Below are 14,788 nucleotides of genomic sequence, written 5' to 3'. Positions count from 1 at the left end.
ACCATCTACAAGTTCTGAAATAATTTAGACAACAAACTAGTTGCTTTTTAATGGCTTGCTGCTGCAATCTAATATTGGGGTTTTTTTGGGGGGGGGGGTTGGATTTTTTAATTCAGTATTATTAGTTGTTTTTACTATATAGTTAAAACTTATAATTTAAGTTTGAACTATATTTGCTATTATCATTTAAAATTGTAACTGCTTTAATCTTGCTATGAGTGAACTCTGTTTGCAGCTGTGGGAGAAAGTAAAATACACATCAAACGAAAACCCCTCTTTAAAGATCAACTAAGTTTCAGAAATTCAGAGAGTAACATGGAACTTTATTTTGTTACTGACATATAACTCAGGTTTACCAGGATTTCCTATTTTTCTTGTTTGAAACATGGTGGGATTGCTACTGCTGCCATTCTGCTTCTATTGTCAACCAAGTACAATGAACTACTAGGTGGCAAACTGGCTACTAAGCCTATCTCTATAATAGGTTTTGGGCAAACTATCCATTGTGGAAGGCCGCCTCTGTTCCAACTCTTATTCCTCCTCTTTCTTCACTTTGCTCAGACCCTGGCAAACTTTTGGTTTATCTCCCCTGCCACTCTCTGCGAGGAGGAGAGATGTCTGGACTGATTACTAATGGAAGACTTTTGAAAATGGCTGCTATGTTCCACCTACAAATATACGTCAAAATAATTTTACAGGGCACACTAGGTTCAAGCCAGAAAGGATTTTTAAACAAAATTTCTTTCTCCACCAAAAAAACAAAACTAAAATACAAAAGGGTATGAATACAATCAGTAGACACAGATAAAATGTCAAACAATATCAAGCAAAAAGGGCCTAATAATGTTCTTATACTTCAGAGAATGATTTTAAAAGGTAGAAAGGAACACAACATTTTTATGCCTTTGTTAAATAAAACAGTTGTTTTTACCGTATTTGCAACATTGATGCCATTTCCCCAAATTAAATCAAATGTCCCATTAATATAGCCCACTTTGGTGGCCACATCCTCAAATAGTCTTTTTATTGGAGTGGAAGCTGGTAAGTTCAATGTGATGCGCTCATTCACTGTCTTAGAATTAGTAGTATCTTGTATTATACAAAGCACTCTAGGTTCATCAGCAGCACTTTCAATCTGCAATCAAAAAGAAAACATTACAAAACATTGTCAATAATTTATTCGATTCTAGAATTTAGACTAAATAAAACAGGGTTAACAGCTAAGGACATTTTAACTGGTTTGCAAATACAGAGAAGCAACATATACAAACAGCTTTTTCACAAAGTAAAATTGCATTCTGGATTTCTTTGACAGTCACATTAAAGCCATAATATCCAAATTTCCTAACTTCTTATAACCAATCTATACATCAGCTCTGCATTCCCATGTAATGTTATGAAATTGCAGTGAAACATGCATAATGTACATCCATACTAAACTATGGTTGAGTAATTCTCTTCTAGTGAACACCAGCTTGTTCCTATCCCACCATAGGCAAACAATTTTTATGGAGACTACATTTGGGCTATTGGGATGTACTTTAAATGTACCCCATTCCCTTTCTTGTTATGTTTTAAAGTGTATTTTAACTGTTTTATATTCAGTATTTGGTTTTAATTTATAGTTCATTTAACTGCTTTTGAAACGTTATAACTAGTTGACTTTAGCTAATATGGAATTGTTAGGTTTTGTTGTAAATCACACTGAGTACTATGATAGAAATAAAGAGGATTATTAATTAATTAATTAAGTAAGTAAGTACTGAATACAGTTGGTCAGGTGTTCACTGGTCCTGGGTGTTAAAACCAGATTAGACCAATTCTATACTAGCCACAAATACTACCACTGTTTCTTATTGTAGCTCAAAATGTTGGTTTTGATCTAGAAAACCTCAAATGATTTGGAATCAGGTTATCTGCAGGAATCCTGCGCAAACCTACCCGTCTTGAAATTGTCATCAGAAACCCTCTCCATTATACAGGGTTAGTCAAAATGCATAGGCCAATAAGCCATTCAATTGAATTGCTTATTGGCCTATGCATTTTGACTAACCCTGTATTACTGCACACTACAGAAAGATGTTAGTAAAACTAGACTCTCTCTTCTACAGGTGTCTCAAGAGATAGTGTTTGTCTCTTCAGTCTCAGTGTCCAAAAATATCTCTCTGCTTTTTGTCATGACCGAATGATGAATGAATAATTTTATTTCGATCACAGGCCAGAGCATACATGTTTAAAGAATGTGATTATACTGTTTATGCTCAATGCAGTATTTCTAAACCTGGAGGTTGGGACCCTGGGGAGGAGGTGTCATGAGGGGGTTTCAGAGGGGTCGCCAAAGACTCTAATGCAGTGTTTCTCAACCTGGGGATTGGGACCCATAGGGGGTCACGACGGGGTTTCAGAGGGGTCATCAAAAACCATCAGAAAACACATATTTCAGATGGTCTTAGAACCCCTTTGGCAGAGAAGGTTGAAGATCTCTCTGCTTGTCTTTCTCTTCCTTTTTTGGAAACAGATGGCAAATCCTCCCACCAAAAGCTCTCCTCCTGCTGTAATTGGCCGGCTTCTCACCTGGACTCTCAGTCCAAGGGAGGGCTGCTTCTGAGATCCCAAGAAAGGAGGGGAGAGCAGGCGTGCTTGGCACATGGCACCGTGGTGCACATTTGTGGATGCGAGACAGCACACGAGGCTGGCGCTAGCGAGACCTTTCAAGGCAAAGGGAAAAGCAGTTGTGTGACGTGGGACTGAGAGTGGCTCAGCAGCATCAGGAGGAGGAGGAGGAGCAGAATCAGCTTAGGTAATTTGTAATGCTATTTATTAGAAAAAAACCAGTCTTTCCTTTTGTTTTTTATGACAAAATGATTGAGAAAAAGATGCACAAAGGTCAGCTAATATTGCAGTGACTTTTTATAAAGCTTAAGACTTTCAGAATAATATAAGTCATCCCTCACATTTGCAGTTTTGCCTTTTGCAGATTTAGTTATTCATGGATCTGATTAAAAATATTCTCCTTATGACTCTACAGCCTGTATGTGCAAACTATGGCCCGGAGGTCTGACACAGCCCTCTGGGCCCTTATGTTCAGCCCTCAAATTTCCCCTGTCCTTTGGGCATAAAGATGCAGCGGCTCACCACATCCTTATGCCGAAAGGATGAGGGGGGAATGCATGTGGTGGCTGGGAATCCTCTAGAGTGCTCTCATTCACCACATGCCTTCCTTGGGTCCTCCTTCCGGCATAAGGACAGGGCGAGAGGTCCTGACCCAATGCCAGGAGAAGACCAGCACAGGGGAGGAGGCAGGCGTCAGGTGAAGCACCTCCAAAGCCGCCTCGCCTGCCTCTCCCTTCTCCCAGTATTTGGACGAGGCAAGGCCCTTCCCTGATGCTGGGAGAAACCTGGCCTGAGCAAAGAGGCAAGCGGCGGGTGAAGTGGCTCCAAAACTGCCTCGCCTGCCGCTTTCTTCTCAGAACCGAAGGCAAAGGAGAAGGTCCATAAATATTATTTTATTTTAGGCATAACATTTCAGAACACACATAGGGAAACTACTAAATGACATTGTTATGCAGAAGGGGCCGCAGCCTTCTAAAGAAGCCTGGAAGTCTAAATCAGGATCACAGGAGACTCAGAACATTAAAATATCTTAACTATTAAGAAATATATTGCATTTCTCCAACAGTTATTCACAATTATTTCTAAGTTTAAATCAGCATTATAAGTCCTGCTACAAAACATTACAGTCTATATTGGCTTATGTTCACTAAAAGTCTATAAACACGCTATTCACCAACTAATCATTTCCTCCTGACTCTCACTGAAGGTTGTATAAATAAGCAAGAGTTATACTAATAATATTCACTGGCCAAAACACCAAGACAAGATGATCTTTGATCTTGGTGACTAAGACAGCTGCCCCACAGGAAGCTGCATTGATTACAGCCACTAAAATCTGACTGTCAGGAAAAAAACACTAGAGTGGGTGTTGTCAGATGAATGAATTTGCAAATTCCAAACAACACAGAAGAGTTTCATGTCGAGGAATCCACGGGGGCATTGTTCTTTTCACTATTAAACTAGGCTGTGACAACAACTTCTGATGCTTAGTCACTGATCCTGCTAAGCCCCGCTGTCCACTCCAATGTGTGTTTACCTCTATGTGCTTCTCTACTACTCACTAAGGTGAATACATCCATGGAAGAAAACAAACTGCCTCCAATTCTACCTTCTTCACCTTTAGGTTGGGACCAAAGGAAAGAACAGTAGCTTTGTAACAACCCACTCCCAACGTCTTTACACTGATCTGATCAGGGGCTAACTCAAACTCAAATGCAGACATACATATGAAACTGCTTGAAGGAAAGAAGGAAAACCTGGAATTTAATTTTACTGGCTTTTTGTCGTAATCTTCAGGCAAAAAAAAAAACTCTACAAGGAGACAGAATTTGTAGAAAAATGAAGGTGCCTAAGGCAAAGGTATAATATTGCCTTAGGCTGCCTCAAACTGTGAGAAAATGAATAAACAAAGGAGCTGTTACCTGTGAGGGGAAAATGATGAACAATGCTGAACAGGCCCTGTAGAAAAATAGAACTGTTTGGGGTTTCACTGTGACAATAATTGTTTGTTTATTGTGGACCTGCCAACATAGGTGAAGGCAGTTAAACATCTTTGAAATGTAAATGCAGGAACTCAGACTGGTCAAACTATGGCTCCTGTCTTATAAGTCTCTTTTTTATTAAAGCAGGAAGAATCTGACTATTCTCAGGTAAAATGCCTTACTACGGCAGAAAGAGATTTCACATTTCAGGGAATGCAAATATTCACCATTTTCTTTTTGATAGTCAATTTTATTCACACATGAAGATATATTTTAACATGTCTGCCTCAATCAAATATATTGTGGACATACCGTCAGTGTGTGCATGTGTGTGCCCACCTAGTCCATTCTTAAATCTTATGTATCCCCTCCTTTTCTGTGTAGATTCTTCCGTTCGCACGTAAGTCAAATCACTCTCTGTGCTTTAAGAATAAGTCTTTCCTCACCAGAAGAGAATGTTGTTTTTCTTTACTTTGCCCAACAGTGGTCTAAAAGATAACATTGGTTATGGGTCTCCTTTGTTACCCTGTTAAGTTTTGTGAGATCCCTTCTACACTGTCCTTATATCCTAGGATCTGATCCCAGATTATCTGCTTATCCCAGATTTTTTTTTTTTTGTAGTGTCAGGAACTTGAGAAACTGCAAGTCGCTTCTGGTGTGGGAGAATTGGCCGTCTGCAAGGACGTTGCCCAGGGGACGCCTGGATGATTTGATGTTTTTATCATCCTTGTGGGAGGCTTCTCTCATGTCCCGCATGAGGAGCTGGAGCTGATAGAGGGAGCTCATCCTCCTCTCCCTGGATTCGAACCTGCGACCTGTCGGTCTTCAGTCCTGCCGGCACAGGGGTTTAACCCACTGCGCCACCGGGGGCTCCATCCCAGATTATATGGCAGTGGAGACTCATATAATCCAGTTCAAGCAGATAACCTGGGATCAGATTCTGGGAAATAGTGTAGAAATGGCCCCAGTTAAAAACAGGGAAGTACATTTGTTTGAAGCATGATAATTTTCGGGGGATTTATAACAAAGATGAAATATACTACTAGAAGAACTATTGCTAGGATGTCTTGTAAAACAACCAAAAGAAAACAAAAAGTAACCTTGATGGAAAACACCATAAAACAATTTGCCTACTTCCTGGCAATAAAACACAAAAGTATAATTAAAATGGAAAGTTTTCTGATCCTATATTTTCCAGTGGAATTTTTTTTTTTCACAACACAAACCTGTTTTCCATAGGTGTTTGGGATGTACTGCAATCAAAATACTAGTGAAATATAATGTATTGTCGAAAGCTTCCATGGCTGGAATCACTGGGTTGTTGTAGGCCATTTATTTATTTATTTACTATATTTGTATACCGCCCATCTCAGTCCGCAGGCAACTCAGGGCGGTTAACAAAGGCGACAATTCAATGCCCAACAACAGCATAAAACATTTTAAAACATTGACATATAAAATAAAATCATAACAAAATCAATTAAAATCATAAATCATATGTGTCTCTTAATTTAAAAAGTTGTCCAAAATCATCATCCAATCATTCCATATTCCTATGTCTTGGCTCAAACAGCCAAGTCTTAGCCCGAAAAACCTACAACAACCCAGTGAACTATAAAGTTAAACTAGTTGCATATTAAGATTTTTTTCAAATGGATCTGAGAACAGTGCTGCAAAAGTGTGTGAAGCTGAGGGTATCACTATTAAAAAATAAAGTATCAGGTACACCTCTCTTTAGGTATACACCCTAAAAATAGAACTGAGTGTAGTAATTTTGATAAAAAGAACTATTTGCTGTTCTTTTATATTATTAGAAATATTTCAAAAAAATTAATAATTTACACCTACATTTTTGAATATACTTTAAACCAATATACTTTAAATCAGGTAACACGCAATACAGCACTGGAACATTTTCCAGAAAAATTTCTAATTCTACTTTTTCCAGGAAAACTGACATCTCTGACAAAATGCAGAGAAATAGGCTTTGAATGAAAGACAAGAATGTTTCATGGTATTTAAAGTATTTAATAATTTAAATATTTAATTATATTTTAAAATAATTAATAATTCAATCTATTTGAATATAATTAAGTTTTAAGTCAAGAAAGCATACCTTTAGCAAGAATAAGGTAAAGGTAAAGGTTTTCTCCTGACACTAAGTACCGTTGTGTCCGATTCATGTCCGTAGACACCTCCAAGGTCATGTGGCCGGCATGACTGCATGGAGTGCCATTACCTTCCTGCCAGAGAGGTATCTATTGATTTACTCACATTTGTATGTTTTCAAACTGCTACGTTGGCAGAAGCTGGGACTAACAGCAGGAGCTCCCCCCACTCCCCCAATTTGAACAGGTGACGTTTCAGTCAGCAAGTTCCGAAGTTCAGCAGTATAACCAACTGTGCCACAGTGGGCAAGAATAGATACAATAAATACAAAATCCCAATTACTGAATATACATGAAACAAACAAACAAACAAATACTTAACTGTTGATAGACAACTACTATAATTGATTGCTTACAAAAAAATCTTGGTATAGATGTACAGTTTTTGGGTTATAACCTGAATTCAGGTGAAAGTCAAGTATATTTTGGGGGGAATCATCTTTCCCAAATAGCTACAGTAATATTTAAAAATGGGTAGAACAAATTATTACAAATTTTATTTACAAAGAAAGTAAACAACATGCACATTACTGGGGAAACATCTACCTTGGTTGAAACATGCAACACTATTTGAGTGGGTGTTCATCACTTCTAAAGGAGCAAACATGTACATTTCCAGAACCCTTTGGGTTCAGAATCACTCAATACTGAGTTTGCACTATAGATTCTTAAATAACATTTTAAAAGTACTATCCCCTCAGAATATATATATAGCCAGGTGAGATGGTAAGTGGCCATCAGACTGTATTTGACCATTAACCCAGTTTTAAAGCCAGCTTCACTATATTTGTAAGAATTACCTATAAGGTATCAGACTAAACAATGCATGCCGAAAAATGCATGTCCAAATATTAAAGTTGGGCCATCAGAAACATCTAATTCAAAAGAAATTGGATAGAGGGGAAGCAACAGACCAGATAAGCAAACACATGAGTTATCCTTGAAAATAATATTCACAGTAACACACAATATTTTAAAGACCATGTTAAAGTGCTATTTGTTTTTATGGGGAAAAGTGCAATCAACAGACAGACATATATACATATTTAATCTACAAACAGGTCAACTGCATAAACACTGAAACTGCAAGATGCCCAGCAGATATGACAACTACTTTGTTTTGGGAGAAAACAGCTCATAAGGTACAGCCCTAGACTATATCAAAAGAAAAATGAATCAAATGTAAAGCAGTTTTATTTAAAACACTGGCTAAATTATTGCAATAACAAAATTATTGTTAAAATTGTAGCACAACTATGATTTTAACATTTGTGGATGTTACATAACACAAAAATCCAGTTAAGCCTCTTTTTAAAAACAAACTGAGATACCCAAATCCACTTTCATTGTTAGAATACAAAAAATTGAAACTCAAAATGCTTTGGTAAGTTCATGTTAACAAGGGCTTTGGCAAGTGCATGTTAACAAGAGCCATGCTGTTACTGCAGCTGAGCCATCATTTAAAAAATATTTACTTTGGCTAACTACCTGTGAAAATTTCTTCTTCATTTCATCAAATATACTTTGTCTGCATCTCCAAAGCATATCCTAAGATATATAAACACAAGACAGTCTTGAAGAAGTCATCCTGATACTGTTATTCATTAAGATCTACAGCTTTCAAAGTTATTCACACACATCAAAGTTTTTCAAATCCTTTTAAAATAATTGATACTTGCAATCCTAGTTCAGTAATTTTGTTGAAGATGTTGTGGTTTTTAACCTTTCACGTAATTTACAGCTCTTAGGACCCATAGCCAACATAAGCAATTATTTTTAAATTATGGCTATCGTGGTCTAGCAAAATCTGGACATATTCTTTGCTTTTTTATAAAAAGATTAATACCAAAAAGTAATGATTTTATTATAGAATACACCATTTCAGTACAATACCAGAAGTCTGTTTTTCCTTCCTAATATCATTCACTTTCTCAAATGATTTTGCCGAATATTATACAACTTTGGGGGATATCTATGGGGTTTCTTCTCAAATAGAAAAATACTCCAGAAATACTTGGATATATGAAGTTAGAACAGTATAAAAATTTCACAAGAAAGGGGGATCTCACTATGTAATTTAAAACTCAATAAACAACTTAAGGAATATGGAACTGTTTACCACTAAAAAGATTTCATATGCTTTTGTGTCAAATAAAAAAGCTGACTTTGCAAAGAGTCTAAAGACCAGGAAAATCTTCATATAAATTAGCAATGGCAAAGAAAAATGTGTAGATCCACTCATATCCTACCAAAGCAGTAAAATACATTTCACAGAAAAAGAAACTCTACCTCCATATTTTAAAATACAGATTCACCATAAGCCTTTTCTTACGCAGGAAACAGTGATTTTCTTTTCCCACTGTTGCCCCATGAAACATGATCCACTAAGCTCAATCAGTGCCTTCAAGCCCTATGGAGAGGTCTTTCAGGGAGATATAGGAATAGGGAAGCAACCACTGTACAAGCTGCCTTCTGTTTGCATAACTCTGGTTTTCATTGTGTGTTCCCAATAATTAGCAGTGTTATGGTAGATCCTTAATGTGAACACATATTAACAATATAATATTAGAATGCTGAGACAATTTTGAGGTTGTTAAAACATATAATAAATTATCAAGTAAGTAACTTTTGAACATGACCCCTCCTTTCACCCATTCTAATGAAGGTTGTAGTTTTCAGAAACCTGGAATCCCAAAATATGATCATTATCATAAAGACAGGTTTGTGTGAACTGTTCAATAACAGGTTAATTCACTTAACTAAACCTCAGACAAACAATGTTCAAATAAGTATACAGGATCTGAAGTTCTAGAAAAGCACAGGGTGGGGATGCTAAATTGTCTCCCTTGCCTGTTGTTCTTGTCACTAATTCAGAAAACCTTCTTTCGTCTGACATGGCTCTGATACCAGAGGAGAGCCTGATTAAAAGAAAAACACTTGAAAAATGGGAAGACAGATCAGCATCATTTAACCTTTAGGGCTTTCAGCAGAACTAACTCCATCCCTCAATTTTAGACATAACTGGTTAAGAGATGAATCTGCATCGGTGTGTGTAGCTTGAGTCTCAGCATCTTCTTATAAAGAAGTGAACAGAAACATTCTTAGTTGCTGGATAAATCTACACAATATTGAAAGCATTATGCTCCCAAACCCACCCCAATTCAGTTAACACACCATGTATCTATGCCTCATATTTTTCAGTCATCACTCTACTTGCGGCATTCACAGAAGCACATGATTTTGACAATTGTATATTTCTAGAATTAGTATCCATTAGCATCATAGAGACTGAGATTCCATCTAAATTGACCATTTAATGCAACTAGCTTCAAACTATGGAGGTCAGATAACAAACTCCTATAAAAGTTTGCAAAGGTAAGTCCTTAATTTGCATCTGTGCTCTGTAGTTTGTGCAATCACCATCTGGGTCTCAAACTGGCTCCAGGATTACCTGTCAAATCATCTGCACAGTGAAACCATGGTAAATAGTCGGTGTAGATAAGATCTGAGATCATGAAGTGTGTAGTGTACTACTTCAGAAGCAAGTCTAGGAATGCTTATGCTACCAGTTCTCTCAATTAAGTCTGCATACTGATAAAGCAATAGCTTGATTGAAGAATTTAATTCATTCCATAACCATGTTAAGTCAAAACGTCCTTATCTCAAAGCAAATTTTCCCACTGAAATGCTAGTAATCTGTGCTCCCCCCCCCGAAAATCACCCTGATTTTTTGTTATGTATTTTTAAATAAGAAAATGTACTTTATAAATAAAAAATAATGGATAAAATGTTCAGAGACAGGCAATTCCTCCTGCCTTGGTTCCACCCAGCCACAGTGACAAGGAAATACATGTGAGGCAACAGTGTACAGCAAGGCAAAACAGCATCCTTTTCTTCATACTGTAATTCCAGCCTCCCTCTCTTGTTCTCTCTCTCTCTTCTTGAAGGGAAACAGTGGATGTGGCTCTTAATGAGACATGCCGCATTATCACAGGGTGTCTGCGACCCACACCACTGGAGAAATTACACTGCTTAGCCGGTATTGCACCACCTGACATCCGCCGGGAAGTAGCAGCCAATAGTGAAAGGACCAAGGCAGAGACATCTCCAGCTCATCCCCTGTTTGGGTATCAGCCAGCACGTCAACGACTTAAATCAAGACATAGTTTTCTTAGAACTACAGAGACACTCGCTGGAACACCCCAGCAAGCGAGAGTCCAAAAGTGGCAGGCCCAAACCCAGCACCTCAATTCATGGGTGATACCAGATGAGAGACTCCCCCCTGGGCACTCAGAAGACTGGGCGACTTGGAAGGCGCTGAACAGATTGCGCTCTGGCACCACGAGATGCAGAGCCAATCTTAAGAAATGGGGCTACAGGGTGGAATCCTCGGCATGCGAGTGCGGAGAAGAACAAACCACTGACCACCTGCTGCAATGCACCCTGAGCCCTGCCACATGCACGATGGAGGACCTTCTTGCGGCAACCCCAGAGGCACTCCAAGTGGCCAGATACTGGTCAAAGGACATTTAACCAAATACCAAATTTGCAAAATCTGTGTGGTTTTTTTTCTTTCTTTTTTTTTTCTTTTTCTTTTTAATCTCTGTGTTTGTTTTGCTCTGTTGGAATTGTAATACAATGGTTGCTGATGACACGATAAATAAATAAGGGAAACATACATTACTAGCTGTTTAGGCAGAGACTCTGTTGCAAAGAGTGGACTGTAATCTCTGGAGTGGAATCTCTGGATTGGACCCCTCCCAGAACATTCAGGGGAAGCAATCACATAGTGGTGGAGTTTCTGCCTTGCAGGTAGAGCCAGAGCTGCTCCAGCAAGGAATCCAGTCCAGGTTCTGTTTCTCTCTGCTTTGCTGTTAAAACTGGTTTGGGGGCCTCTTTTGTACTGTCCGTAGGTTCAGATGTCAAAACATCACTCTAGGCAGAGTGAGGATTTATATATTAAAAAAATACTTATGTTGGGATATTCTTCTGTAAAGTTTCTACTGTATTTCAAACGAATATGGCTATGCTGTAGGTTAATATCCATAACATATACACATGTTCCCAGAACAAATCTAGAGGGCTGTGTGATCCTCAACCTGATTTAAATAGCCTATCTTATTAACAGCATTAAAAAATGAAAACAACCAGATCATCGGATTCTAGATGTGAACATCCCGGGGGGGGGGGGGGGGGGTAGCAATGGAGCAGCAAGTCTCACTCATCATCAAATAGCACACCAAAACACCATATATATGAAAGTCTATTTAATTTCACTACCTTTCCAACCTCAAAGATAGTCACAAAGAAAAAAATATGCACAATGAAATATTTCTTTTTAAAACAACTTCTCCACTAAAAAAAACAAGAGTACTTCCTTCTGACACTTGACGAGGTTGGCAGTTACCAAGTGAGAGCTGAAATGTAGAAGAAAGGAGAGAAAACCTAAGAACTTCATCAAAGATAAGTTTCAATATACACAACTGAGTTCTCTAGGGAAAGTTTATGTCATCTCTGTCCCTGAAAATGCCTAAAGGTTCACAAGTACTGGTAGAACTGATGTAGTATAATAAATTTGTCTAGTGAAGAAACCTGCCTCTTTAATTCAATTGATTGTCAATTTTATCTGAAAAATTCTACATGGGAGAACATAAAGAGATGAAAACTTTGAATTTGGCTACTTGATGCAACACTATCAACTACTTGTCTACACTGCTCCATGTTAAAACAGATTAGGAGCATAAAGAAACAGAGCAAGAAGTCTCTTTAAAATCCTGGTTCTACCACTTGAAAAAATCAACTGACACTGCAAGATCTAGCTAAAGATAGTATAATTTTCCACTAAAAGTCATCCTCATTTTGACCCTAAGGTCATATAGCAGGTGCATCCAGACCTCCCTCCTATGCAATATGGAACCTAAACCTTGAATGGGAATATATGCCCATAAAGCACTACTTTGTCAATTCACGCTCAGTCTTACTTCTTGATATTAGTCATAAAGTTTTGTGACAGGTCAGAGTAGCCAACAAGTTTTCCTAGACCATATTTAAAAGAGTACTCAGTCAGGGAATCTGTGGCAGTGAGTTACAATATCTGAGATTCCATTATTTCCTTGGCAGTTAACACACAAGAAATCAATTCACATACATAACTCTATTCATATTTATAGTCTGTGGTCGGAGCTGGAAAATAATACTTTTCTTAAGACACAATTCAGAAACCATGATTGAATGCCAATCCCTGGATTACTATTTGCCTCAATCTTGTTAAATAACTTCACATCCTGGTCTGTACAAATAATCAAATATCTTCTGTATTAGGTATGTATTTTAAACAAGGAAGCAACTATAGATCAATAGGAGAACATGTTTTGTATCCAGATGGTTCAAGTTAATTTCCTGGAGTGTCACACAGCAGGACTGAAAACCCTTCTGCCTGAAAGCATGAAACAATGACACAGTTATGCAGATCAAAATGTACTGAACTAGATGGAACAATAGTCTTACTCAACCAAAGCAATTTTTATATATCTACTATATTGTTTTTGTAGACCTAGATTTAAGCCTACCACAATTTTCTAGTTTTTCTATTTTCAATACCCTGCCAAACAATCCTCAGCTTCATCTCATCTTTTTTATACTTTGTACTAATTTTTATCTCTGATATCTACAAACTATTCAGTTATTGGTCTCTATCCTAGTAAAAAACTCTCTGGATAGGCCTGCCGGAAGACTATTATGTTTAATAGTGACCATTTCAGGCAGCAAATCCTCTCGGTCTAACAACCACTTCATACAACAGGCACTCCTCAATACATACTTTTTAAAAAGCAAACTTTTGTTTGTCTAACTCAGACTTACAGAGAGATTCACAGCAGATTTTTTCCCCATATGTAACATCTTAAAACCCAATATTATGGTTTTGCAGAAGCTTCCATAATCATAAACCTCATAAGGAACTGTTTTCCAATCAATTGATTCCAATTATGATATCTGTTTATAATTCCCACGGCTCAACCATGTGTATAATCTTACCACTTGAGAACACTTCAGAAGATTTGGAATAAAAAAGGAGTTTATGTTATCAGAAATGTATTAGTCTACAACATGTCATGTGTTTTTTCTTCTATTAGTAATCATATCTGTCTTGTAGTATCTTTATTTTTTATGTTCCTATTCTAAACAGCCTTACACTTCTCAACCTGAATCCTCATCAATTGTTCCTCTCATCCCCCATGCTGTATTTCTGGTATGTCAAAATGTTTTAAAGAATCAGCAATGCATTTTAATTCACCATGTGCAGAAGTAGCTCTTCAAACTTTCAATATATTCACTGTAAACCAGAGCTTCGTAAACTATTGGTCAAGACCCCAAAAGAGATGTCATAGATGTGTTGGGGTCACCTCCTTCTCTCTTCTTTCTCTCTCTCCCTCACACATGCGCATCTCCATGTGCCTCTCTCACTTTCCCTTCTTCCTTGCATATGCATCTTTCTGCTTTCCCCTTTCTCTTATCACATAGGTATATCTGCTTTTCCTTCTCTCACACATGCATGGGTGTGTCTCACTGTCCTGCCTTTCATTCTCTCTCCCTCTATCCGTCCATCCTTTATAAACTAGGAGCCATGCAAACATTTCTTAGGTCTAAAGAGGTAATGACTTCAAAAAGCTTCAGAAGTTCTGCTCTAAACCACTGCTTCTTAAACCTTAAGTCCTGACCCTAATGGGTCCCTTTAGTTCAATGGTGAATCTTGAAAAAAATTTCAGCTATACTTCATAAAAAAGGAAATCAGCCTATTTAACAATCTATTCAAATGTTGGGTTATTATTAGTAAATGTTTAGTTTTTATACCTATTTTTAAATCTATATACCTGGGGTATATGAAGTGAATTATAAAATATTAAAAGGCTTACATGAAATAAATTCTGTAAATCGCTACTTAACTTTGTAGTTCCACAAACATCGCATAAATATTTGACAGGACTTCCATAAGATTTGAATTTTATTCATTTTCCAACACAATAC

The 14,788-nt window shown here is 37.5% G+C and overlaps 1 protein-coding gene across 3 annotated transcripts in view; it reads right to left on the bottom strand.

The window, feature by feature from the left end:
- USP47 (ubiquitin specific peptidase 47) overlaps positions 1-14,788 on the bottom strand; it is a 58,210-nt gene that overhangs the window by 38,597 nt on the left and 4,825 nt on the right. For 2 of the 3 annotated variants that reach the window (XM_060766883.2, XM_060766889.2), the window contains exons 2-3: positions 8,252-8,311; positions 932-1,135 (exon numbers count right to left, since the gene is read on the bottom strand). In XM_060766883.2, the coding sequence (XP_060622866.2) occupies positions 932-1,135; positions 8,252-8,311 (264 nt within the window). The remainder of the gene's footprint in view (positions 1-931; positions 1,136-8,251; positions 8,312-14,788) is intronic. The other variant, XM_060766894.2, reaches the window with a different exon arrangement.

Source organism: Anolis sagrei, chromosome 1 (genome assembly GCF_037176765.1).
Source record: "Anolis sagrei isolate rAnoSag1 chromosome 1, rAnoSag1.mat, whole genome shotgun sequence".
Lineage (NCBI taxonomy): Eukaryota > Metazoa > Chordata > Lepidosauria > Squamata > Dactyloidae > Anolis > Anolis sagrei.
Note: the sequence above shows the minus strand (reverse complement) of the source record. Positions and strands in the feature narration are given on the sequence as shown.